Here is a 27,802-nt window from a genome sequence, read left to right on the forward strand (position 1 = left end):
GAGCAGTTTTCAAAGCTTTGTAACTCAATCGTTTCTTAACCAAATTCAACCCATAATATATCAAAATGAAGATAAGAAAGTGTAGAACAAGATTATACCTAGTTGAAAGCCCAATGGTTGTCGGAGATGGCCGGAAAATAGCCTGAAAGGTGACTGGTCGGCAGGAAAACTGGAAAACTCGTCAGAAACTGGGTAAACTTTAAACTTTCATAACTTCTTCAATACTCAACGAAATCGAGTGATTCAAAAACAAAAATCATACTTCTCTAGAAGACAAAGAGAATGGTACCTTTATCGACGGCTAACTGGTCATGGTTTGGCTGAAAAACGACTCGAAAATGGATGTATTGGTCTCGAGTTAGCCACTTTCGAGCCGTTTTCTAGCCAAACCACGGTGAATTTGCCATCAAGAAAGGTACCATTTTCTTTGTCACATTTAGAAGTATGATTTTCATTTTTGAATCACTCGATTTTGTTGAGTATTGAAGAAGTTATGAACATTTAAAGTTTACCCAGTTTTCGGCAAGTTTTCCAATTTTCTGGCAGACCAGTCACCTTTCAGGCTATTTTCTGACAATCTCTGGCAACCATTAGGTTTCCAAATAGATATAATCTTGTTCTACACTTTCCTATCTTCATTTTGATATATTATGGGTCTAATTTGGTTAAAAAACAATTGAGTTACGAAGCTTTGAAAATTACCCAAATTTTCGACCAAGAGCTCCAGAACACTTAACAAAGTTTTTAATGGAATGACCAAAATAATGGATGGTGAACAATTTCAGGGACCATTTTTATTGATTTTCAATCTGAGGTATGAAAGTGATGTGTTATGCAAATCTCAGGGATCATTTTGGCTAAAAAGCCTATTTTATTCATTTTTGTTTTTATCATTTCCTTCCTTTGTCTCTGCCTCCATTATTGTAAGGGTCAATGTTGAATTGGACTCAAGTTTAGATCTTATCATGGGGATTATCCATTGATCATGGTCTCCCTTCCATGTATGCTCCATTAAACCGCTAATACTAGATTCACTATAATGGATTCCTTGGAGGCTTCCATGCCGCGTTATTGATGATGATCAAATACACTGTCTCCAATGCTCTCGACATCAAACTTGTGGGGAAGGTCTCTATGATCCTCCCATCTCTGTTGGCCCTAATCTTTGTGAGATCGATCAGATCCAGCACCCTAAGTGCCTGATCTGTGCTGGCAAAGGACAATTATTGCGTTCACAATGGTCACAATAGATCATCTCGATCCATTGGCTTAGATCTACAAGGGCGACCAGTTCTTCTTCTTCTACAATACACTAGTTCTTCAAAAGGTCGTCACCGCATCTTTCCATCTCTAGGGTGAGGCACTTCGGTTATGTATGGAAAGATAAAAATAAAATGACTACAATTTTGGGTATTCATTTAATCTTGTTAGGTATAGGTGCTTTTCTTCTAGCATTAAAGGCTCTTTATTTTGGGAGTGTATATGATACCTAGGCTATGGGCGAGGGAGATGTAAGCAAAATTACCAACTTGACCCTTAGCTCAAGTATTGTATTCAATGGTTCTGCTAAATGTTTGTATCCAAACAAATCTTCGTTGAAATGATATTTCCAAAGCCTTTTGTAGAAAGTTTGGACCTTCAGAGTTTGAGGACAACACTGAAGCTTTGTTCAAATTTATGCCAAACATATCCTTTAAGGGATAATATTGCGGAAGTTCGCAAATTAGCAAATAGGACTAGTGATGTTGATCATATTCTGTTGAAGAGTTGTTTTTTTTGTTTTTTGGTTTAAAACGTGAATTGAATTATCCTGCGAAATTATTTAGGCCTGCAAATATTCATGAGACAATTGTTATCATTGTGCAATTAGACATTAAGTTCATTGAGCTCAAGGTTGGCTAATCTAAGCCACCTATAGCTACTAGACCACAATTCATTATTGATGCACAAAACCCCACACTGTGTCTCAAATTGGTATTTTCCATTAAGAAACTTACTTCTGAAGAAATCCAACACGAGGGAAAATGGTGAGTTCTGTTTTTGATTGATAAGTGGGTTAATAGTCATAAATGTGGCCTAAAACAATTACTTGTTTTAGATTGTTTTAGATGTGGTGGACAATGAAGTAATTGATGGACAAATCTCTAAAGATGCAATCTAAATTCGAACTTTGTAAGTGTTTTTATGACACTAATGCTAAACAAATTGTTCAAACTACAAAGGTAGAATGAATGGTGAGGGATTAACTTGTCAAAATCTTGTTGATTACTGAGAGCACACAAAATTTCATTGATTATAAGTTGCTAAAACAATGTTGCCTTCTCTTTACTTGAATTATGACAATTTCTTACATTTTTGTTTGGCCCTGAAATTCACACTTTGCCCAAATCAATGTTTGGACCCAATTTTGCACCATTGACCCATTTAGTTGAGGCAATTGGATGAATTAATATATTTTTTTCCAGATATTACTACCAATCTTAATTATTATAGCAATTATCTTGGTATGAGCTTCAAAATGAGGATAAAACCAAGAAAGGTTGTTCAACAAGAAGATGGACTCCATGATTTTCTTGCTAAGTTTTTTTAGTAGCCGAGTAATTGGATTGATTTGAATTTATACAAAGACCATGCATGCCAAGCATTATCCATTGCTGATTATTTAATTATCCTTTGGATAAGGATTTTATTTGTTAGTCAGACAAAAAAAAAAAAAGGATTGATCTTGCTAACTTTTTGCACCCTACACACACAAGAACAAAAAGATAAATTTCTAGAATGGGATTGCATGCACAGATTGGCAATGATCCTTCTCATTATCCAAGGATATTCTAGTGGTTTGGTCAGGATGGATTATTATGCAAAGATTGGTGATGTGATTACGACCACATGCTGGTCAAAGATGAAATATAAAAAAACATGGGATAATGGTCAGAGGTAGTAATGCAATTGAAATGTAATTTGCTTTATCATTGCAAGGATGCATTTGGACAAACAACATGAATAAGGGAGTCACCTGATTGGAATATGAAGCATGACTTAGACACTATCACATGGTCTTTCATTGGATCAACGTGAAAATATATGACAATATCAAGATGAGCTTTGTCATTTGCTCATCAAGCAAATTCAAATATTTCACTGCTATAAATATTGGATGATGTGCAACAAGAAGAGCCTCTTTAACTAAAAAAACAACTTAAACACTATACATGAAACCTCACCTTACGCAAAACCTTCTCATGCCCCCAAAAAAATACTAAGGACCCATTTCTGTAATTGTAATCAGAATCAAAGGGCGGAATTATTTCCGATTACGAGATATCCTGATGTTTGCCCAATATTGGGGAATCAAAAACGTTGTGGGACCAACCCGAATTATGGAACCAAATTCCAAAATTTGGAGGAACTAGATTACCTAAATTTAGGTGGTATTCTGATTCCGGGTTGTTACGAATCCATAATGGATTTTTGCTCGTTATAATATCCTCCTTATCTCAAATATTACAAGATTGCCATTCACATCTTCATCTCTCTTCCTCTCTCATGACCATTCAACCATCCAAGGCACACTCTGACCTGACCACCCCTAACCCAGCCCAAACCACCACTTGTCTTCCAATATCAATGTCTCAAGCTTTCACTGTCTTTGACTTTACCAAATTAGGATTTTTCAATCTCAGTAATCCTTAGAATCCCTTTCTTTTTCTCATCTTGTCATTCAGATTCATCTCCAAACTCTTATTTGGTATTTGTTACAAAATCTACTTCGACTTCACCATGTTCAGCTTCTCATTTCGAAAAAAGTTCGAGGACGACTAGAGGTGCCATGACACACCCTGACCCACAATGTCCACCTGAACTCCAAATCAAGTTGTGTTAGCTGACACCTGGAAGGTAACGAAGCCATAAAGTGTAGTGAGGTGGAAAATGTAAGTAAATTTAAACCTAAAGGTGTCTAAATATAAAAGTGTGCATGTGAGCAGGTTGAACCCAATTCACACATGATCCAGAGCATAAGTAAAGTACAGTAGAGATAAGGGGAAAATTATACCCTTGAAGGTAATCTCCAATACCTAGATTTGCCAAGAATATTCGTCGATACAAAAACTTAGCTACTAAAACCTGGAGGGGCAATAAAAACAAAGGTGAGTGGGCCTAAAAATACAGCTTTGTAAAAACCTTTTCAAAAACATAATAACCTCTTGCCGTAAAACAAGTATAGTTTCCAAAATATAAATACTACTTATAGTATGAAAATACTTACCGTAGCCTGCAATATCTCAAGAATTCAATATGTCATAATATTTTGTGAATAAACACTTAAAGTCCAATAATCACATAATCTCACATAACAAACAAATCATATCGAGTGCTTATCAACATATGCTGATACATGAGTTCATACAGAAATATTTTGACATGAATGGGACTGGGTGCATTAATGATTTACGCTCTATTACTACAATCACATGAAGATTGGCGTTATACGCATCACATACGAGTCCTAATTGCCTATAGCAATCTAGGACATGACTTGCACCTACAATGGATCCAAAGTGAGTGTGCGGTGCGGTGCGATATGAACATACAGGTGAAGCCTGACCCTAGCCCGGGCGAGTACTAACATCAATGTAGCACACGATAAGCAGATAGGCTAAATATGATCATGCCACAGTAATTCAATAATTCTAGTTATAAATATAATTAAGGCATCCTTGTATAGTATGCTTACCTGTGCATCCCGCAGGATGAAATGATTTCCTAATTCTTATTATTACAACATTTCTTATAAACGCTAATTTAATTATGGTATCACATATAAAATTCGTTATTAGATGTATATATAGAAACTAAACATAAATATAAGAAAAGAGCCACTCACAGATACTTGCGATGTCACATCCTTTCAAAAAGCTGGAGTCTCCGTTAGTAATCGTACCTAAGCATAATATTGGGACCCGTTAGTAAAACTCAATTAAAATAATTAAATTTAGGAAAACGGAGTGCGGATTTGGAATCAGGGAATCAAAATACATTAAGTAGGGTCCCAGGCAATTTTCATAAAAAGTCAACAGTCAACCATAAAAGGTCAATCGTGCCGTCGAGGCAGTCAACTATGTTAAAACTTCGGAATTTCATTAAATGGATGTCAAAAACAAACTCGGGGTGTCGAAATTAGACTAGCAGGGTTTCCGAAAAAATTTTGTAAAAGTCAACACAAGGAATATTTTGGAATATTCCAAAAAAAATTCAGGAATATTTCAGATCCATTTTTGGAAATGGGCCAGATCTGGTCAACGGGCCAAAGGTTTGGGCTTAGGCCTTTTTTTTTCCTGTACTGGGTCGGCACACGTGATGCACTCTTAAGCACTTTTAAGTTTAAATTTATTCACATTTTCAACCTCACTACACTTTATGGCTTCGTCACATTCTGGGTGTCGCCCAACACATCTCAATTCGAAATCCAGGTGGACATTCTGGGTCGGGGTGTGTAATGCCAGCAAGATCTTCGAGAATGTAGAGTTGGCGATGGGCGGTGGGCTTGCTCTTGAACTTTGCCTTTTCCCATTGTTTGAATCCAAAATGAAAACGGAACAACATTGGAAAATTCCTGTTCAAGAATTTGGTAAAGAAATAATTGGAAATTTTGGTGGATTATGGTGTTTATTTGGGGGGCAGGGTTCGATAAAATTTGACTGCGAAAAACTCTAGACGAGTCATCCATTTTTTATATGTGAGCTGCATGTTTAATCTATTTACAATAATTATATTTTAACTCTTCACTTTAGCTAAACAAATAAAAATAACTAATTGAAATGTTATTAAAAATAAATACAGGGATATAATAAAACAAAAAATAACAAGGGCATTTTTGTAATCATATTAATTCACATTCAAATTCAAATAAATTAATAAACAACTTATATGAACTCAGTTCACTTCTTCTTCGATTCCAAAACATTTAAGTAAACAATTTCAACAAGAATCAAATTATGACTCTTCCTCATTCCAACTCCTTCTCATTTCAATTCTTCCTCATCATATTCCTCCTAGTTTGATTATAGTTATGTAAACAAGCCATAACTATCCTAACCCTCTCGCCATATATCTTCTATTTGGATTAACAACATTGTGTTGGCATTGAATTTGGATTAACATAACTGAAATCGTAGAATTAGGCAACCTGGGAGCATCTTCAAATTGGACTAATAACACTGCTTCTGTTTCAGTTGATTATTTATCCAAGTCTTTGTCGGTGAAGAGTCATTGATTCTCTCGTTGAATGAGGTCACTTTATTTGTTTCTTGGCGAAAGAAGGTGTTACTCAGGTTACTCAGTGTTTGGCACATTAAATGCCAAATCTTTTATTGAACTTCATAGTAAATGCAATTTGCTTTCATGTTCCAGAATCTTAGGCCCATAGTGTTCCTTCTTTGGCCGTAGTCGCTTAGTTTAGAAATCAGTAGCATGTTCGAAACCATACCACCACATGTATTCTACTCACCCGTCCAAGCTCGGTCACGAGTTGGCATGTCCGCATTCACAAAAAGGATGTAGTTAACTCGGTAGTTGCTTGACCTAGGCCTTGTAATTTTTAGGGTCAACAAATTTGTATCAAAGTTATGCCCTTGTAACCAATTTCTTTGTAAATTGTAATGTTGGGTAAATTGTTATCGTAAATAAATGAATTATATGTTATCGTAAGTTCGAAATGTAGGTCTAAACATCGAAAGACATTATGCAGTAGTAGTGCAGCAACATCGGAGCTTTATGGGTTTCTTGACAGCTGAGTGGAAGATGAGCATGCACCTCAAAAACCCATGAGGAAATACAAATACCTCACAAGAATTCACAACTAGAAAGTGCGTGAGAATTATTGAGAGGAATTTTGTATAAGAATTATTTGGCAGATATCAAGCTTGTCCAAAGTCGGACTTAAAACTAATAAATTTTTGAAGGGCTATATGTACCTCTTTCGATTGAAATGGGACATGAATATGATCCAAAACTTCATTAAAAAATAATTTTTTACATAACTATAAATTTAGACGAGCCATAGTTAGGTATGGTTTGGCATTGAGGTGCTTAAAAAAAAGCTGCTTATTTTCAAAGTTTTTATGTTGAAGGTATTTGGTAAACTCAAAAAAAAGGGATTATTTTGAAAGTTGCTGTGATTGACAGCTGAAATCATCAGAAAAGCTGAAGCAGCTAAATGCTGATTCGGAAAACTGGCTTTCTTTCACAGCACACTGAGCTACAGTACACCTTTAATGAAACTTTCTAAAGTCTAATAACACCCTCATCATTTTTACAAAATGACAAGCCTTGTTCTTGATAGTTAAACTGGAATCTCTCACAGCCGTTCACCCCCTCGCATCAGAGTAGGACCACAGCCGTCCCGCCCACTCCCGCTCAACACCGACCACCACCACTGCACCAACATTCATCCCTATTCTCCTTCCAGATCCTCCAAATACACAAATTAGAAAAAGATTCAATCTTTTTGAGAAACCATTTTTGAAAATTTGCCGATTGGATCGAATCCCATAATCTGAGTGAGAATCAACCCAGAATCTGAGCAAGAACCAGTCAAGAATCCGAGTGAGAAAAAGATTCCTGCTTGCAATATTCCCTCTTCAACCCAGAATCTGAGTGAGAATCAGTCGGAATAGATGAGAGAGATGATCAGATCGGATCCAATGCCACATCTCCGGTCATCAAAGAAATGAAGTTCCGATTTAGAACAAACAAGCAATCAAGAAGCTGAAAACCAAATCGAAAACGATAAACAAAACCCCAAAATAATAACACATACCAAACATCGACTAGGAAATATCTAAACCAATCCACTGATGCCCACTCTCTGACAACCTGCAATGAAAACCTCAATCACTCACTCAGCTTTTTTCACCATTTCAGTGAATAAAATCAAACCCCTTTTGGATTTTTTAAGAAAAATTGAATTGAAAGATTGGGGGAGTTAGGGTTTTGAAATATTACCCATGTTGAGGAGCAGCCAGGGGATGCCATCGGGGAGAGCGAGAAGCTCGAGGGCTCGGTGTTTCTAGAATTCTAAAGAGAGATTAAAATAAAAAATTATAAATAAATAAAATAAGTTATATTAGATAATTATTGTATTATATTTCCTATCTTTTATTTTTTAAGAAAATTAAATTAATGACACATCTAGTATTATATCTTTTTTTATCATTTCACACAATCACAACTGTTTTACATAAAAGTTTACTGAACATTATAATACTAATTTTTTTTCAAAAGCACTTTTACATAAAAATTTACGAAACACTTTACTGCTTTATTTTACACTTATTCTCATGTAAGTAGTTTTTTTTTTTTTTTCAAAGCACACTGATCCCAAACCAAGGCCTTAGGCCGTTCGGTTGGGTCGATCGGAGACGGACTAATCGCGAGGCTTAACCGAATCTAGAGGTTGCACTGATCCAATTTTAGGTTGTAACGTTTGACCACGTCGATTCAACGAATCGACACTATTCTAGCAGTCAGACAGTCCACATCCAAGAGTTTGTTCAGCAATGGCTGGATTCCGGTTGGGGTTAGATGACTCGGAGATATCGCAGCAGAGCCGAGCAGCACCGCCTGATCTCGTCTCCGACGACGACCGCTCCATCGCCGCCGACTCATGGTCCATCAAGAGTGACTACGGAAGCACTCTCGACGACGACCAGCGCCATGCCGATGCCGCCGAGGACCTTTCTGCTGCTAACCTTCGCGCCCCCTCCGAGTACAGGTTTGCTTCCCCTCCACTTCCTGTTTGGTTTCCAGGAAAATCTTTGTAAATGAAATATTAACTAATTAATTAATTAGTGCAAAATTAAGTTATTAAGACTAAGTTTTTGCATAGCTTGTTGTATTTATGCTTTTGCAATTCTGAATTTAGAGGAAGAATTCATAGGCTATTAGTTTAGGAAGAAATTTTCTTTCTTTTGATATGGTGGTATTTGCAGTTCTGACAAGGAGGAACCAGATGCTGAAGGAGTGACATCAATGCTAGGTCGTCAGAGTTACTGGGATGCTGCATATGCCGATGAGTTGGCGAATTTTCGGGAACATGGTCATACCGGTGAAGTTTGGTAAGCTTTTCGCAACCGTGCAAATTAACTTGTTATTCATTTGTTGTGGCTTTGGGGCACAGCAGAAAACAGCCAAGTGCTAACATCAAAGAAAAGTCCCGAAATACCCAGAATCGAAGAAAAATCTTGAAGGGCGAGCGAGAGATTATAGAGAGAAAGCTTTAGTATTGTCTGAGAAATTAAAATGAATCTGATAAACTCTGGTATTACAGAGGAATTATTATTAGCTTATATATTTAAGCTAACTGAAGCTAACTAGCTAACAACCACAATACCAAAACTGTTAAAAATTATCTAAACACCGTCATGTGAAGATCACATGAGTTAATTTTTAGTAACATACTAATTAGCTATATGATATGCATTTACTGCTACTTTCAAAGAGCCTTAGGAAAAAGATATTCATAATAGTGAGGGGAGATTGAAGAAAAAGGTGTTAACAAGATTGATATCCTTTACATATCAACTATATAAAATGAAAAGGAGTTGATATTAAAATATTATTGGCTGTGAAAATCAATTTTGTCGTGATTTACCAGAGTTTGCTAACCTTTAATCCTTACTTTTATAATTCCACATTAGTGAGGGATTCGTATTTAGTATCCCTTTGTATTAAAGTGAGTAGGTACTGTAAGACGTGGAGCGTTTGATGGTTTCAGCCCTCTGTTTCTGTAGGTTTGGAACTAATGTCATGGAAGTTGTCTCCTCTTGGACCAAAAGCTTATGCATTGATATTTCTCAAGGTCGCACACCAAATCATGATAATAATAAGTCTGATCCTGTGGAAAAAGGTGATAAGTATCTTGCAGGCTGGAGTGTACTTGACATCGGGACTGGCAATGGATTGCTTCTTCAAGCACTTTCCAAGCAGGGGTATTCTTTTATTCTTCAACTTTATCTGGTATTCTATGCTGAATTAGATTGAAATTCCTGTATGGAAGCAAATAAAATGCAAACTAGGTGAATCATCTATCAGATTGATATGTCTAGATTGGAGACCATAAGGCTTCCGCACGTCTCATTTTAAGGTCAACAAGTTGACCATAGATGAGAGTCTCAGTATTTATACGCTACTTGGTTAAAGTCAATTGTGCATTTAGATTTAATAGAATGATGTAGTAGTGAAGAAAGTGAACTATCTTAAGATAAATTGGTAACAAATTTGATGGAAGTGTATATGTGCTTAAATATTTATTTGTAGTGTATAATAAGTTTTCGGATTTAAATGAAGAAACTTGAACGATCAGGAGGAGGAGCTAACAGAGTCATTGGCTGTCTTATAGAACAATTTATTGTTCTAATTACTCTAGCTTCTTGTGTTGCATTATTCTGTGAGAGGTTTAAGTGTTTTTATGGAAAAAGATGGGCATGGTGCTAGGGAGATGTGCTGTCATGGAGTGGAAATCTTATGGATGGTATGGATATTAAAGAATAGAAGTGTTTTTTAATTTTGAGGGAGCAAGGGAATGAAGAGGTGGATCTTCTCGGCAGTAGGAGGTCATTTTTGGGCTCTTTTCGGGCGTCAGTACGGTGGTATTTCCAGAATTTGGGAATAGTTCTTTTTGAGCTATATTGTATTGCTGGAACTCTGCTGTACAGTAGTGTTTTTATTGGTCTGCCGCCATATATCTTTGCTTCTTAGCTACGTTTTGCAGTCTTTGTTGAAATGTTTAGCTAGCATCTTGTAGCTAGTTCAGTTGACAACTTGGTCCTCTCTATTGTTTGGTTCTTTTTTAATGATATTATGTTCCTGTTCCTTAGAAGAAAAGAGTAATCAGTTCTGTGGCTTAGTCTTGAAGAGCATGCAATGAGTGATGCACAAAAAAAAAAGTTCCACTTATTTTAGGATACATGCAGGATTAAAAACTACTTATGTTTAAATGAATTTTAATTATAATTATTTAGTATGAAATTTGGTGTAGGCCAATAAATAATTTCATATTTTCAGTTATGGTCGATGGACATTTCATTTTCTAACATAGGTAGAAACAATTTTCCTCTTCAACTAAGATCAATAATTACAAGTTTCATTTCCAGCTCAATTCCACTTGCTAAAATGTCTCTTAATTGACCTCTCATTAAAAGCACAAAATATTGACAGACTCAATCTTTGAATTGAAAATATGTTGTGACCTCAATCTAATTACCCCTTAATTTATTCAGAACGATTTAGGTTAGGGTTTAAATTAATAGGTTAATAATGAATTTGATTTTATTAATATAATTATTATTCTTGTTATTGACTTCTGATTATGCTAGTTATTTTATTATTATGAGATTGCATGTATTACATGGGCCTTATTGTTATAATGTTTTAGACTTTCTTATCATAATCCAGTCCTTGATAATCGAATCAACACTGCTATCAAGTTTCACTAACCTACATACTTTCAAGTGCAATCACTGTCACCACTGCACATACGACATATTTGCCGCTGTTAGATGATGCTTCCTTTACCCTTATGGTTGGGTATTTCACTATTTTGTTATGTTTCATTCATTCCTATGTAATTTATGTTTGTCTTTGGTCCCCAATTCACCCCAAAAGAAGATCATTCCAAAAACTATGCCTGATGAATGTCCTTTTTTGTCCTTTGATTTATTTTTCCTTCCTTGTTGGATGGTTGTAAAGAAGGGTTGGGAGTGTTGTAAATAAAAATTCAGTCCATGATTTCATGAAATTTTAGTTAATGACTTGAATTCCGTTGTTTTTCTAAATTGTCACATCAGAGACCTTAATGAATGAAATTTTGGTGTTTTGGGTTCAGGTTTTCTGATTTAACAGGAACTGATTATAGTGAAGGGGCAATTGATCTCGCTCGCAGCCTTGCTGATCGTGATGGATTGCCAAACATTAATTTTTTGGTATGCCTTTTCTTTTGGCAAATGTTTTCTGGTGTGTCTAGACTCTAGACAAAAAATATCAGATTATAACCTGCTGTCTTCAATTATCCTCTTGGACGTTTGTATATTTCCGTTCAATGAAATTTCTCTTCTTAGCTTTAATGTCGTCTGTATCTAGCTTGTTATTAAACTATTTTTTTAATACATTCTTTCCCAATAATTTTAAATGAATTGTGTGCCACTATTTTTTAGGTTGATGATGTTCTAGAGACCAAGTTGGACAGGCAGTTCAAACTAGTTGTGGATAAAGGAACCTTGGATGCCATTGGATTGCATCCAGATGGTTCTATCAAAAGGTAAAAGCCAGCATAGTCTGCAACTCTTTATATATTTTCTGATTGATAATTCCTCCATGTCTGTATGAATGATTTTTTTAGCCTATTTAATCGCTTGTGGTTATCGAAGAAAAGGAAACTAGAGTGTGAAATTGTGAAATTGTGTTTTTGTTATACAGGGTAATGTATTGGGGTTCCGTGTCAAAATTGGTGGCTCCTGGTGGATTAGCAGTAAGCATCTTCACTTTGGTTAATACTGTTACTTAAAACTGCACTTACCTTCATTTAGGGCGTGCTTTCAAGTGCTAAAAGGAAGAGTATAGATAACGTATGTCGTTATGAACCATAGCGCTTCCTGCATGATCACTTTGAAAGTGCTTTGGTTTTGTTTTCGGCCATATGAGAAGCACTTTTAATTATTTGAAATTGCTTATGGCACGTACCAGAATCATGCACTCTTTCTTTTCTCTTTAAATTTCTCTTTAAGAAGTTTTTGTTTCGTTCGACGCTACCTGATGTTTCATTGCTTTGGGGAACACCTTGGTAGGTGATCACATCATGTAACAACACAAAGGATGAATTGGTTCAAGAAGTGGAAAGTTTCAATCAAAGAAGTGTCATCCAGGAACACGAAACAAGCGAAGATCCTCCTAAGTTTCAATACCTTAGTCATGTCCGCACATATCCGACATTCGCGTTTGGTGGATCTGTTGGATCGCGCGTTGCCACTGTGGCATTTCTCCGGAACTGAATCACTAATCCTTGCGAGTTATAGTTACGTTGCGCATTGAGAAAGCACATGTACTGACTTATGCAAGTTCTTTTGTTTGTTTTGAGAACCATGAAACGCTCATTCATTCTAAGCTGTTTCTTCTATCAGGGTTTCTGCGAGTTACGCAAAAATTATACAGAAAATGTACATTATCAATCGAAGTCACAGTAAGATGGAAAGAAAGCTACATGATGAGGCCGATCGCCCCTTAGAAGTGAAATCCTATTTCAGACTCTTTGAACGGGGAGGAAGTGAAAAGAAATTTTAGAAGTTCCAATTTCGAGTAGAAAAGGTTGCTCTTCTTACTCTTCTATCGTTGCTAGTTCCTGTAATGTATTTTGGTGGTTTACAAACTGCGTTATCGTTTCCTGTAATCCTACGTTCTATACATATATGATTTAACTCCTTGTTTTATTCACGATAATAACATTGATCTAAAGACAATTTAAAAGAGCATTAAAGATTGGGGATGTAGAAAAGGCATAAAACGGTAAAGGTAAACCAAATGCTCGACGAAATGCCTTATTGAATAAATTAGAAAAATATTTTGGTATTGCGTTCGCTATTGTTGGGATACAACAGAAGTAGAGTTCCGCATCCATCACTACTTAGTTGTGCCCATGATGAACTGGCGTCTATCTTTGCTCCTACTCGTCATAGATGAGCCCGCATTAGATTTATTTTGTGGCACTTGATTTTTTTTTTTTCACTCGTAATAATTTAATGTTAATCGTGATTAAGTCACCTAATATATCATGTACCCTTGGGATGATGGTGAGAAGTCACTATGAGACTTTAAACCCCAAAATCATGAAAAACAACTCAGAAGTTGCCCTGCACACATGGTTTTGCACACTTTTGTTTATTTTTTGTTTCTTAGTTCTTCTTTGATTTATACAAATAAAAAATTTAATTGCGTTTTTATTAAAAGAAAAAGTATCAGAGGGTTAAAAAATAAAAACAATAAACATTTACTCGCAGTGTTTGCAGAAATGCTAGTAAATTAGCCAGTCGAATAAAAAAATATTGAAATGCATATTGAATGGAGGTTTGCTGTAGAGATTTTAGCCTTACATGTTTTTTTCTTGGAATTTTACAGTTCGTTTACTAATTCGTAATTAGAATGATATAAATCGAATTGAGGAGGAGTTGGATTATAGTGGAGTCAAAGTCAGATTCATGTTGCACTTGTTTACAAAATTTCTTGAAATCGGAGTAGGAAAAGAAGATGGAGGTGTGTTAGGGAAGGTTGGCTTGAGGATAAGGAGTGGGATAGGAGAGGGAGGTGTTTGCGACGGAAGGAAAGGAGAGGGAAGGTTCTGCTGGGCAGCGATTGGTGGTGTTGGGTAAACGGAGGGAATGATGAAATTTTATAAAAAAAATTGAGAGTATAATGGAGAAGAAAATCCACTCTCTAATAACCTAAAAGTCAAATACCACCAAATTGCAAGTTCCCCAAGTTTTGGAGTTTTGGATTCTAAAATTTGTGTGGGTCCCACCAAATTTTGGATTATCTTATATTCGGTAAGCATCGAGTATTCTGTAATTTAAGTTCAATTTCTTTTTCAATTCTAATCATTTTTACGTAAACGTGCCACTAAAATGAATAAAAGTGTTTTTGATAAAAACATTTTTGACTTTCAAAAGCATTTGAAATGCATTTTAGAAGAAATATCAATTCTATTTTTTTTTTAAAAAAAAATTCGGTTACATTTTTAGTAAAAATATACAAAAAATAAATACTAAAGAACTTCAATATCAACCTCAAACGTCACAAAGTTTTATTTGTTGATAACTTCTCTCACTAAAACTACAGCTTGAGTTACCATCAGGGTAAATTATTACAGTTTTATTCAAGTAACCCAATAAATGAAATGTACTAAACTGGTGAAACAAACTACCGCAAAGTAATTGCGGTTTCCGAAAATTTGTTTTATCCGTAAATGCCGCGGGCGCCCATCTAATAAAATACACTAATTCAGGAGGTGCCCAGATTAAGTTTCCATTTAATATATAAAGTCCACAACATAGTCTAACTGATTTGTCATCTACTCTCTCTCTCTCTCTCCCCTCTTTCTCTCTCTACAACTCCCATTCTACTGGTGGAAAGAAAACTGACTGTAAATTCCGGCATTGACTGACTGACCCAGCTCCGACGACTCTCAGTCGTCTCACCGCCGGATCGGAGAGAGCTGAGCTGCCGCTGCCTCCCCTCAAATACATTTGCTATTTCTGTAAGCGTTTTTACATTTCAGAAATCGAATATTCTCTCTGTAATTTACATGTTAGGTGGGAGACTTGGTCTCTGAAAAATTTCTGAAATTTTCCGATTTGTGTTTCTTTCCGGAATTTGAATGTCGATATGGTAATTTGTAGCAATTTTCCGGTATCGAGCGGATGCTGATTGTGTTATGCATTGCGTGGTAGGTGGGAGAGTATTTGGGTGTTTTGGCACCGGTTGTTTCCGGCAATGGGGATAAGAAACAGGAAAACCGGCTGTTTTCGATTTTCGGCCTAACTTATCTGATTAGAGGGAGGCAAGGGAGAATGTTAGTAGAGATTAATGTAACAGACAAGTCAAAAGAGACTTGGATGGTTTGAATTGTAGGGAATCAATCAAGGATGAAATTTGGAGGGGGATTTTTGATTCCCCAGGATGACGATTTACGAGTCACGGATTCTTGGGTACCGGTGACTCCACAGAAGCCGATTCCAGTGAAGCCTCATCCGGTCCCGGTCAACCTTTATGGGAACCTCCGTCAAGGAGGAAATTGGCAACAGCAGTTGACTGGAATTTCAAGGGAGCATGTACCGGTGGGGGCTAGTTACAATGGCATGGCTCAAGCTGTTTGCTCAAATGATCAGCTACTTAGAAATGGTTTTGATGGAAGTCCAGGGGAGAACATTCAAATGATCAATCACATTTCGGACTCCTACATTGCAGGATCCTTTACACAGTTGCTCTTTGATGACAGCTCAAATTGGAACGATGATCCAATGACACAACAGCTGCTACATGATAATGCTGCGTATGTTGCCTCTGCAAACAGAAACCCGAGCAGAAGTGTGGACATAGCAGCAAACACACCTCTAATTCCTAAGTTGCATCCTGAAATGAGCAACCAAGGAATTGACTCGGGCAGCTTCTTGCTAACCAACCAAAATTGCAACAATGGTTCATATCCTTGGAGTAATGTGGGCATAGCAGCGAACACACATCCAATTCCTAAGTTGCATCCTCAATTAAGAAACCAAGGAATTGACTCGGACAGTTTCTTGCTAACCAACCAAAATTGGAACAATGGCTCATATCCTTCAAGTAGTGTGGATGTAGCAAAAAAGACAAATCAAATTCCTAAGTTGCATCCTCAATTGAGCAACCAAGGAATCACCCCGGGCAGTTTCTTGCTAACTGACCAAAATTGCAGCAATGGTTCATATCCTTCAAGTAATGTGATGAGCACATCATTGGTTATGGATTATCCTTCTCAAGTTGACAACAGTTGTAGAGATTCCAACTCAGTTCATTGGTTATCTGCGGATCAAAATCACTGTTCAAGTTCAAATTCAAACCCATTGAGTAATGGTGACAGCTCATCCCAGAAATGCCAGTGTAAGCATTTTAACTTAGTTCATATCTGTGTCATACTTTGCAAAGAAAGATTTCGACCATCTATTGTTTTGACTAATAAAAAACTGAAACTTTGGAGAAACAAAATAAGTAGGCATTTGATATCATGTACCACAAATCAATTTCAAGTCACAAAAATCATGTCTTATGTGACAAATAACTGATTCAAATTTTGGAATATTATCATATATGAGATCATTTCCAAGTGGAACTTTCATGTCTTCATATATCAACTCAATTGCACGTATTTATTGCATTTAAAAAAGAAAGTTCTAATAATAATGTAATAATTCACATCATAAACAACCGTGTCTTTATGTTTCTCTTGTAGTTTTGAAGCAACGATGCACTATAACTTGTTTATGATATAAGACTTCTAATGTAGATTAAAAAAAACAAAACAAGAAACAAAAACAAAATACGCTTAAACCAGCTTCATTTTGGCACAAACACTACCTTTGAGGAATGACTTGATGTTACTGGATGATGTTAACCTAAAACAAGAGAAAAGCAGCGGGAAGCGGGGCAAAGAAAGCAACGTAACACATTTTGAATGCTGCTAGATAATTGTGATTCTTAGTATTATCCTCCCTAGATACCCACTTAAACATAGATGTGATGGTTGCCTCTCAAAATCCAGTGGCTAGTTGCACTTGAAAGCCTAAAACCTTCACACTTGCACCGTACAACAGCCTTAGGCAATAAACCAACAGAAATAAGCAATGCATGAAATGTTTCAATCTCATTTGAGTTCTTTCGAAAATCAGAAATTTACGAAGTAGAAACATTTATCACTTGGCTGTGCCATACTGCATTTTGAGTGGTCTTGAAATCATAATCAAGTTCAACTTTAAGGGACAAAATATCTTAATGACCATACAAGTCCGAAAATCCCTTCACTGTTAAAATTGCTTGACAGAAAAACTGTTTTTCTGCACAGATGGTTTCCCTTCACCACTCCTGTCAAGCTGTGACCTAAACTCCTTACCAAGAATAGAAGCTGACGCTTCCCCATGTGTTGCCAGCCAACACCAGTTCACAACAGACCAGAACAAGAATTTGGAGAACGACCAACTTTCTGCAATACTGGAATTCTTGAAGGATGAAGATTCTGGCAAGGAAAAAGACAATCAGGTGAAACTAACCATGTCTATAGAAGATGAAGCAATTCAAAAATATAGTGACGAACTCTTGCAGAACATTGTGGAGTCGTCATCTGCAGCCATTTCTACACCGTACAAGGAAAACAAAGATTCTGACAGGGAAGGTGACAGAGGGATTGATCTAAACATGACACCGCAGCAGAAAGCACCAAAGCGAAGAAAACATAGGCCCAAGGTAATCAGAGAAGGCAAGCCCAAGGGGACACCAAAGCCTGCAACTCCAAACAATACAGAGTCTAAGGAAAGCCAACCAGCGAAGAGGAAGTATGTAAGAAAGAGTGTTCAAAAGGAATCCCCAAGTCCACTGGGAGATGGTGCAAGGGAAACAATAGACCCTAATGGTGGAAAAGGTGCAAAATCATGCAAAAGAGCTCTAGATTTTGATTCGGAAAATACCATGGATGAAAACCAATGCAAAGCAGGTGGTCAACAAGAGCAGATGCTACAAGGGATCAATATGAATTTTGATTCTCAAGGGAAACCTATGGTCCCTGGAACTAACCAGGGTTTTAAAGCCAGGCCATCCGAACAAAGTGTCATACAGAGCAAATTGAAGGTCGAAAACCAGATTCCAGGAACTATGAATAACTGCACCTCTTCCATGAATCTTATCTCAGATAACTTTGTATTCCTGCCAGAAAGGCGACCATCAGCATCCCTACTTGCTACAACAATAGACATGCATCTGAAAAAATCGCATGTTATGGGGAGACATGTAGAGAATGGGAGTTCTGATTTATCTCATAGAAGATACATAGATGGATACACTCCCTTTCAGCAACATACCCATGCTGAAGGAGTAGGTCAAGATGCCATTCGAGCGAAAACTAGCAGTGAAAGCCTTCAGATGAAAGAAAATATTACCCAGGGTAACTCTCAGTCAGTACAAAAGATCCTCTCCTTCTCTCTTCCAAGAGAAGTAAGGGGATCCAAGAGGGAGTATTGTCGAATGGTTGAGCATACACATCTTTCAACAAATCATCCACCTAGTTCACTATCTTGCCAAGATATAAAACAATTGGATGGCCATCAGAGAATGCTCAGCCAGGATATCTCACTACGTCATAAGCAGCAGAAATTTGAGAATGGATATTTGAGCATCTATAATATGCCTTGTGAAGTTACACCGGTTGAGGAGTGTCTGGGAATATTTGAAAGAACAGGACAAAATACAGTCAACTCAAATGGATTCGCATCAAAGAACCATACAATGTTAAGTTCTTCCATTGAAAGTAATGAAAGGATGGACAGACAGAACAAGGGCATAGGCAGGTTTATGAGTGACGGTTACACTCACTCAGTCGCTTCTGGGAATAGTTTTCTAAATCCGCAGATCTCATCCGCACATTCATGCCAAGATTTCGCTCAAGTTCTTAGCTTTTCCACCCATTCCACAATTGAAGCCTGTAACCAACTAGGTTCATCATATCCCAGAAAATCCTTTCAACTGGGAAACAAGGAAGTATCTCAACCTCGCCACGATAATATGTTTAACATGAAGCAGACTGTGGGACCCACACAGGCAGGTATAGATAATGTCCCGCAAGAGAAGGATGCCTTGTATGATTATCAGCAACCTTCTGCAAAAGCAATCGGTACTTTCTAACTTAAGAAACCTCTGAAAAATGTATCATCACAATAATTATTTTTAACTCATTTAGATAATGACAAACTCTTGATTTTGATGCAGGGTTTCCAGTGAGAAGATATACTACATTACCAGATGACATTGTACATAAATTTAATAATCTAAACCTGAATGGAAGATGCAGCAAAATTTTAGAGCATGAGCAAAATGCACTTGTCCCATACAAAGGAGATGGTGCAGTAGTTCCCTATGAAAGATTTATCAAGAAACGTAAGCCACGGCCCAAAGTAGAGCTTGACCCGGAAACAAATAGGATATGGAATCTCTTGATGGGAATGGAAGGGAGTGGAGGCATTGAAGGAAATGATAAGGAAAAGGAGAAGTATTGGGAAGAGGAAAGAAAGGTTTTCCAAGGCCGAGTTGAATCATTCATTGCACGCATGCATCTTGTTCAAGGTACAATACCTTATATTTTATTCCTAAATTGGATTGTCATGAACTACCATGCTGCATATGTTATAAATTTGTTACATCAACATTGCCGTCTACATGTTTGAGAGCTCTTTAACAGATTTAATTGCAATGTGTTATAAAATATTGAAGCTTTGAACTAGAGAGGAAAGTTATCCTGAGATTCATTACTGAACTGTACTGCCTGTCCAACTGTGAAACTGTGAAACTGTGAAATGCAAGTTAAGCCACCCACCTAGTAAGCTAGAAAAGTAACACGTCCTTCCTTGTTTTAGTATTTTTATTTATATTTGTATGTATTTTAATTCTTTTATTTTTTGTTACAAAAGACAGGTTTTTCAGAACTAAAATAGAAGACTGAAACATTTTAAGGTGTTTTAGATAATTTAGATGTCTTGAGAAACAATAGCTTTACAGAAGATATATATATATATATATATGTATATATGTTGTGTGTGTGTGTATTCTTTTTTCAGCACAATAGTAATAAAAAAATTACATAAATTTAGGCCCTTATTTGTAATTGAGTGAATATGTAAACTGTAGATTAATAAGCTTGATAAGCAGTTGATGTAGTCCCTTCTTAATCTAAACTCCAAAATAAGCAATGATTGATATACAAGCCTTCTCATTACACAAAAAATGATTGCCTAGGAAGGATTCAAGTAAAAAAAAAGAGGCTAAAATATAGATAAATAGCATTAGCATTGTTATGTTAGCATACACATATTTTCCTAATTCAAGTTTAAAATCCACCCAAGAAAATAAGTTTATAAATTATCTTAAAGACCAGCTGTAGAGCCATGGCCAAATGGTTAAACCAGTGAACCATGACCTATTTGTCAGAGTCGGTGTCCGGTAAAACTTTGATAAATATGCAATGAGGCTCTGTCTAGCACAAAATTTGACCAATTTAAATGATCACAGTAATGATTATGTATATGAAGAAAAAAAATAATGATATTGTTATTAACAAAGATTTGAATGTTTTAAATTTCATACCACTTGACCACTTGCTAGGCTGACCTACCTTCCCTTTCCTCCTTTAGCACCAAATTTTCTGGCTCACATAACTACTTTAGTGGCCATCTGCAGAACAAATGCATTTTCTGTCAAGAAACCCGAGTTTTCAACTTTAGAGTCAATATTGAAAATGCAAACTCAACCAAGTAAACTCTAACTTGACTACTTATGAAACATATATAAACCAGGCCGGTACCATTTTTTATAAAGAAGTTTTTAATGGGGAAAGATTGTACGATTTGTAGTTCTCCCAATTAGACAACAGGTAAAAAGTGCTTTGGCTTCTCATGTACCGTAAAAATATAAATTCATTACAATTTTCTTCAATTAGTGGATAGGTTCTTAAAGATAACATGCATGCCAACCCTTGATAAAATATTATAATCTATACAGGAGACAGACGTTTTTCAAAATGGAAAGGATCAGTTGTTGACTCAGTGATTGGAGTTTTCCTTACTCAGAATGTTTCAGACCATCTATCAAGGTAAGTTCACAATTTTAGCAAGTACATGCAACCAGATTCCCATACGTGAATGTCTTGAATTGAACAGTATTCTTTTTGTTCCTTTCACCTTTTGTAGCTCTGCCTTTATGTCTTTGGCTGCACGATTTCCACTTAAGTCAAGCAATCACCAAGCTCAACCCAAGGTTAGGACAAACATATTGGTTAAAGAACCAGCAGTTCACATGACAAGTCCAGATGATGCCACCAAATGGCATGAAGACAGGTCAAGTCAACCAATCTATCACCCGATTTCTATGACACTCCATGAATCTGAAGAAAACCAGAAAGACAGAGAGACCTCAGGGACAGAAAGGAACTTAGTGGATGCACAAAGTCAATGTTTGGAGGAAGAATTTGTATCTTCTCAAGATTCTTTTGAATCCTCAGTCACTCAAGGTGCTTTAGGAATCAAATCGTGCTCGGGCTCCAACTCAGAAACAGAAGATCCTATCACTGGGTGCCAACCCAAGAAGGTTCATGTCTCCATTTCAACATGTCAACAGATGGAGAAGGGGACCAAGTTTCAGGACTTTTACAATCAAGTAAATGGAATTTCACTGTCATATGATGGATCCAAGAACGGGCATTTTAAATATGCACAGCTAAAGAGACAATCAGACAGAATCGATCATCTCAATGGCACTTCCTTCAAGGATCCAATCAATCTTGACGACGAAAAAATGCAAGTACCAGTTGCTCTTTCCAGCAACAATCAGTTTCACATGAACCCAGATTCTGGAAAACCAGAGCTGTGGAAATTTGGAAATTTTAGTGAGGAAAGCATATCCTCTTGGCCTACAACTGCTTCCAGGTTCAATATTGAACAGGAAGAAAATTGCAAGAGCTTAAGAACTGAGGAACTGTCAGGCAGTGTCGTTAATTCCTCCATGCAACAGAATACTTTGTGGAGTTCTCAAGGGACACCAACAAAGGACCCGTATCCGTCTTTCAGAGAGCACTCGACAGACCAGCAAAGTAATTCTCAACCAAGGTCAAGCACAGGATATAACCAACCTTCCCTCTACAGTCACCAATGCGAGGGGAACCCAACCTTCCAATCAGAACATAAATCAGTCACAGAGCCTGTAAAACATACCGAACCATTTCTGCCAAACAAGAGTGAAAGCATGCAGCATGTCCAAAATGTCAGTGAGCTCAATAAAAAATCTTTCAATGTCATTGATAATATCTCTGTAGCAAATAAGTATATACACATCGAAAATCATTTGGTTGATTCCAATTTACAGGAGAAATTAAATTCTTATGGTCAGTCAAATAGTGGGACAAGCACAAAACCTCCAAAAGGAAGAAAAGGAAAGGCTGAGAGCGAGAAAAAGAATGCAGTTGACTGGGACATTTTGAGAAAGCAGGCGCAAGCCAATGGTAGGAAAACAGAAAGAAAAAGAGAAGCAATGGACTCGCTGGACTATGAAGCACTCATAAATGCTAATGTCAAAGAAATATCTGACGCAATCAAGGAGCGAGGGATGAATAACTTGCTAGCACAACGAATGCAGGTTCTCTACTATTAGTGCCCAGTCTAAAGACCTCATGTTTGTTAATTTCCCCCAAGATAACATCACTGGATAGGTTTAACAATGATTGCAAAATGTTTGTAGGAATTCCTAAAGCGACTGGTTAGAGAACATGAAAGCATCGATCTGGAATGGTTAAGAGATGTTCCCCCTGATAAAGCAAAGTATGCCATTCCAAATAATTCATTTTCTTAAATAACATTACAACTGCCCCTTTTATCCAGAAGGTATCCAAATGCATGAATAATGCACTGCAGTGCATCAGTAGGTAATTAATTAGTTGTGACATATGATTATTCTGCAGGGATTATCTATTAAGCATACGAGGATTGGGCTTGAAAAGTGTGGAGTGCATCCGGCTTTTAACACTTCACCACCTTGCTTTCCCGGTAAAAATTGTGTGGCTACTATTTAGTTGTTTTCCTATGATAGTCCGGGAACATCTTACAATATAAGAAATATTGTTTCTTATTTGCTCTGTAAAGGTTGACACAAATGTTGGAAGGATAGCAGTAAGACTGGGATGGGTGCCCCTCCAACCATTACCTGAATCACTGCAGTTACACCTCTTAGAACTGTAAGAAATAATATCTTGACAATTGAATGCTTAAAACTTTTCCTGTACTTGCAAATGCTAACCGTATTCCTCTCTAGGTACCCAATGCTGGAGACAGTTCAAAAGTATCTATGGCCAAGATTATGCAAACTTGATCAACTAACCCTGTAATATCATAGTACCCTGAATCATTCGTATTAATATTGACGGCAGTTCTTTCTTTTTTACTTGCTGTTTTACTGATTAGCTGACTATTGAACCACAGTTATGAGCTGCATTACCAGATGATTACATTTGGAAAGGTACACATGGCGCTTCATTACTTAGAAACATAATTTTTTATTAATAAAAAAATAAATAAGAGCCTCATATTTTCATATGTATGCAGGTTTTTTGCACAAAGAGTAAACCAAATTGCAATGCATGTCCAATGAGAGGAGAATGTCGACACTTCGCAAGTGCTTTCGCAAGGTTTGAGCAATAATCTCTGGAAAAATTACAAGTATATTGATGTCACTGTGCAGGAAAATAAACACTGAAGCGTGTCATGAGAACCTTTACATTTTTTGGGGCATGAGATTCAGGCCTCATTAATGAGTAATCAGAAAGTGTTTAAAGAACTTAAACTAGTAGATAGTTTCATGGAGAGAATCTGTAGTTTGTAAAAAGTACTCCACGTTTCACTAATCAGATGAAGAGAAAAAAAAATACAATATAATGTATTATTATGACAGTCAGAAGAATTAGACATAGTATTAATCAGATTAATACCAACCTTGTCTGGTGCAGCGCAAGACTTGCCCTGCCAGGGCCAGAAGAGAGGAGCATTGTCAGTTCAAGTGTTTCCAGGGAAGCCGAGATAAATCCTGAAATAGCTGTCACTCCTATGTCACTGCCTCCGCCTGAGAACAACTCACTCCAGATAGCAGGTACTGTAACTAAAGAGTGTGAACCAATCATCGAAGAGCCAGCAACGCCAGAACAAGAGTTGACCGAGGTATCAGAAAGTGAAATTGAGGACTTCTTCTGTGAGGACCCTGATGAGATTCCTACGATCAAACTCAACATGGAAGAGTTCACAGCTACATTACAAAACTATATGCAAGAGAAGATGGAGCTCCAAGAAGGTGACATGTCCAAGGCCTTAGTTGCCTTGAATCCAGAAGCTACTTCTATCCCTACACCCAAGCTGAAGAATGTCAGTAGACTACGAACAGAGCACCAAGTGTAAGTCCCTGTCTTCCCATTTCACAATACCACATATGTGTAGCAATACAATCAGACACAAATTCGGCTAAAGTAGGACCAAAGTCTACTTTAAAGTTTGCACTAAATGTTTTAATATCTACGAGTGGGATAAGTAACAACAAGGCCCTCACATGTTCAATTAAACATAACATTTTATGTTGTCTCAATAATGAATTCGCTACCATCAGAATTCTTGTACTGCATTTTAAATAACTCTATGCCTAGGATATGTTATGAGTTTTGACATACATACCTATACAGAGACGTAAGCACAGCATTAACTATATTTCTCTATGACAAACTTATACATTCTGTGCGGATATAATGCAGGTATGAGCTACCTGATTCACATCCACTCTTGGAAGGGGTAGGTTAAAATGTAATTTCGTATCTGGAACACATGAAGCATTCTTAATCTCAATTACTCACTGTTCAACTTTACAGATGGATAGACGGGAACCAGATGATCCAAGTCCATACCTTCTAGCTATATGGACACCAGGTAAGCTTAAGAAACCACTGATAACTGAGATACATTGTTGAGAATCTTGTACACTTTTCTAAGTGATACATTTGTTCTGCACTGCTGTATACCAGGTGAAACTGCAAATTCATTTCAACAACCAGAAAGCAGGTGCGGCTCCCAAGATCAAAACAGATTGTGCAATGAGAAGACATGCTTTTCATGCAATAGTATAAGAGAAGAAAACTCGCAAATAGTCAGAGGGACGATTTTGGTAAGGAAAATTTAATTGTGATAATATGTAAACAAAATAGACCCCCTGCAGTTGTTTACAAAAAATTAATTCAACTTGTCTCAGATACCTTGTAGAACAGCAATGAGAGGGAGCTTTCCCCTCAATGGAACCTACTTTCAAGTTAATGAGGCAAGTCTTCTTCACTAATTTCCTTCACCTTCATCTACTGTGCACAATCTGGACTAAGTTTATAGCAGTCCAGAAAGTACACCTTATCTAAGTTAGAGGCACTCCTCCAACCCAATAGGTCAAAAAGAATCTGCTATCTGCCTATAACACAGAGTGCTCGAGCCATTAATTTCCACATTTATAAATAAAACTCTATCATGATGCAGATGTTCGCAGATCATGAATCTAGTCATAACCCAATTGATGTTCCAAGGGGGTGGATATGGAATTTGCCAAGACGGACTGTATACTTTGGAACTTCGGTATCAACAATATTCAAAGGTATGAGAAATTGAGATACCAGGGTTACTTTATAAGATCCCCAATAGAAATGTAAAAGTAACTCACAATGAAATACCTGTCTATCAGGTCTATCAACAGAGGGAATTCAATACTGCTTTTGGAGAGGTATGTGATGCTGCCTTCAGTTCTTCATATTAGTTTGAGCCTTTGAGAAAACGATTTAGGAACATATGACACTGACTTCAGCTCTTTATATTATTTTAAGGATTACTATTTAGGAACATAGTACACAAATGAGAAGATAACCCAAGATCATGAATTTAAATTCCAACACAACCTACTTACATGTTTGCAACTACGTCTAGTTTAAGAACTTCATCTAGTCGATTGATAACTAGATATAAATGCACCCACGATATTAGAATATCCCAGAGTAAGTCAATAAAAAACCAATTGTATTTGATCATTTGAGTAAATACATCACGTTGGCATAAAATTATACTATTTAAGCACCTGTAAAGTTAACACATGGAGAAAGAGGTGGTTAATTTACACATCTCTAAAGCATAAGTTCTTAAGGTGGGTGACAGTTGAAAAAAGAAAACATTGTTTTGCAGAACCGATGTCTGCTATTTGGCAGTCAACTGACGAGATGACAAACAAGTTCCCTTGTGGATTAATTCATTTACTTGCAGGATATGTTTGTGTGAGGGGATTCGAAAGGAAAACAAGAGCACCACGGCCCTTAATGGCCAGATTGCACTTCCCTGCGAGTAAGATGACTAAGACAATAAATGAAGGGAAGAAATAAAACCGACCATGGCAATGGCGCAGAGAAGATTTTTCATCAGATTTGCAGAAGACTACTGACTGTATGAGAAGAACAACTACTAACAAATTCTAGCACATTCAATTATTCTTCCTCTAGCATGAGATGCACACATTATATGACAGGCGGGCAGCAGAAAGCCAGCATCATTCAGAAAATGTGAGGTCTCGCGATGAGTTGATTGTATTCTGTACAGATTAGTTGTTCAATAAATTCCCAGAAAGGAGTAATCCTTTCAATAAATTCCCAGAATATCCGAAAACATTATAACGGTTTATACAAAGAAACTGGAATGAAAGACTTTATATACAGCTGAAGAAGGTGTGAAGTCGAATCATTTAACAAGTAACATTGTAAATGATGTTTACCTGCACTCATTGGTTACTGCTGATGAATAAACCCGTTCAAGCTTCTGGAGAAGATACGCTCGGTAATTCTGTCGAAGAACAAGAATTTTCCTGAACTTGTTGAAATTTTCAGAAAAATCAATTTATTTTGTATTAAAAAGGAAATATAAGGATAATCGTCAAAACACGAATCAACAGAACATATCAAAATTAGTATTGTCATAAACCGATTAAAATCCCGTGAAACAACACTCTAACGAGAAGGAGAGAAATCAATGACAAGGGAAGAAGGCTGATGCAACCATATCCAACACATTTTCTATCTATATTTTATTTATGCTAATACCATACAGAACCGAAGCAGGTAAGATGCTACCTTCCACCCTAAGAATGATCGTTCTACGACAGATAGAGTACGGTTAAAAGCACAACAATGTACCCTAAGATCGTAAGATCGCAAGATCATCTTCGCACGAGCTAGATATACGCTGAGATGATTTCCAGACTCTAATTCGGATATAATTTAGAGGCATTCACATTCACATTTCGACAAACTAACTGCAGGAATCTCCAATTTTCCACAGGAATCTCATTAGATCCATCAAATCCTACAAGCACAAAAATATATTGCAAGGAAACCTATAAGATCCTGTATGCTTCCCGTAATAAA

General features: G+C 36.8%; 2 protein-coding genes across 6 annotated transcripts; both read left to right on the forward strand.

Moving 5' to 3' along the window:
• The first annotated feature begins 8,405 nt into the window (after nucleotides 1-8,405).
• LOC137739793 (uncharacterized) lies at nucleotides 8,406-13,228 on the forward strand. 3 transcript variants are annotated; one of them, XR_011069119.1, is made up of 8 exons: nucleotides 8,406-8,773; nucleotides 8,991-9,116; nucleotides 9,792-9,989; nucleotides 11,885-11,981; nucleotides 12,213-12,316; nucleotides 12,475-12,526; nucleotides 12,843-13,096; nucleotides 13,176-13,228. XR_011069119.1 is itself a non-coding variant. In XM_068479505.1 (8 exons), exons 1-7 carry the CDS (start codon nucleotides 8,559-8,561, stop codon nucleotides 13,044-13,046), a joined length of 996 nt encoding a protein of 331 aa, XP_068335606.1. In that variant the 5' UTR covers nucleotides 8,406-8,558; the 3' UTR covers nucleotides 13,047-13,069; nucleotides 13,176-13,228. The 3 variants fall into 3 exon arrangements, 2 of the variants coding, with proteins under 2 accessions (XP_068335606.1, XP_068335605.1); XM_068479505.1 differs by having other exon boundaries at nucleotides 12,843-13,069; XM_068479504.1 differs by having other exon boundaries at nucleotides 12,843-13,228.
• A 1,896-nt stretch (nucleotides 13,229-15,124) lies between these two features.
• Nucleotides 15,125-27,454, forward strand: LOC137739055 (DNA glycosylase/AP lyase ROS1-like). Of its 3 annotated transcripts, XM_068478533.1 has the most exons (21): nucleotides 15,125-15,301; nucleotides 15,495-16,680; nucleotides 17,639-19,456; nucleotides 19,552-19,905; nucleotides 21,337-21,427; nucleotides 21,525-22,593; nucleotides 22,696-22,965; nucleotides 23,068-23,147; nucleotides 23,288-23,372; nucleotides 23,469-23,560; nucleotides 23,638-23,706; nucleotides 23,805-23,841; nucleotides 23,928-24,010; nucleotides 24,329-24,766; nucleotides 25,118-25,154; nucleotides 25,232-25,289; nucleotides 25,385-25,524; nucleotides 25,609-25,674; nucleotides 25,881-25,995; nucleotides 26,083-26,121; nucleotides 26,652-27,451. In XM_068478533.1, exons 2-21 carry the CDS (start codon nucleotides 15,690-15,692, stop codon nucleotides 26,765-26,767), a joined length of 6,048 nt encoding a protein of 2,015 aa, XP_068334634.1. In that variant the 5' UTR covers nucleotides 15,125-15,301; nucleotides 15,495-15,689; the 3' UTR covers nucleotides 26,768-27,451. The 3 variants fall into 3 exon arrangements, with proteins under 3 accessions (XP_068334634.1, XP_068334633.1, XP_068334632.1); XM_068478532.1 differs by having other exon boundaries at nucleotides 15,444-16,680; nucleotides 21,525-22,965; nucleotides 26,652-27,454; XM_068478531.1 differs by having other exon boundaries at nucleotides 21,525-22,965; nucleotides 26,652-27,454.
• Nucleotides 27,455-27,802: the final 348 nt, after the last annotated feature.

This window comes from Pyrus communis, chromosome 7, assembly GCF_963583255.1.
Source record: "Pyrus communis chromosome 7, drPyrComm1.1, whole genome shotgun sequence".
Lineage (NCBI taxonomy): Eukaryota > Viridiplantae > Streptophyta > Magnoliopsida > Rosales > Rosaceae > Pyrus > Pyrus communis.

What these genes read in the sequence shown, in the direction of transcription:
- LOC137739793 (XM_068479504.1), top strand. Translation starts at nt 8,559, where the DNA reads ATGGCTGGATTCCGGTTGGGGTTAGATGACTCGGAGATATCGCAGCAG. An exon ending in TGCCAAACATTAATTTTTTG is followed by an intron (nt 11,982 to 12,212) that starts GTATGCCTTTTC and finishes ACTATTTTTTAG; the next exon opens with GTTGATGATGTTCTAGAGAC. An exon ending in CCAGATGGTTCTATCAAAAG is followed by an intron (nt 12,317 to 12,474) that starts GTAAAAGCCAGC and finishes TTTGTTATACAG; the next exon opens with GGTAATGTATTGGGGTTCCG.
- LOC137739055 (XM_068478532.1), top strand. Translation starts at nt 15,690, where the DNA reads ATGAAATTTGGAGGGGGATTTTTGATTCCCCAGGATGACGATTTACGA. An exon ending in CAGTTACACCTCTTAGAACT is followed by an intron (nt 23,561 to 23,637) that starts GTAAGAAATAAT and finishes ATTCCTCTCTAG; the next exon opens with GTACCCAATGCTGGAGACAG. An exon ending in CTACGAACAGAGCACCAAGT is followed by an intron (nt 24,767 to 25,117) that starts GTAAGTCCCTGT and finishes GATATAATGCAG; the next exon opens with GTATGAGCTACCTGATTCAC.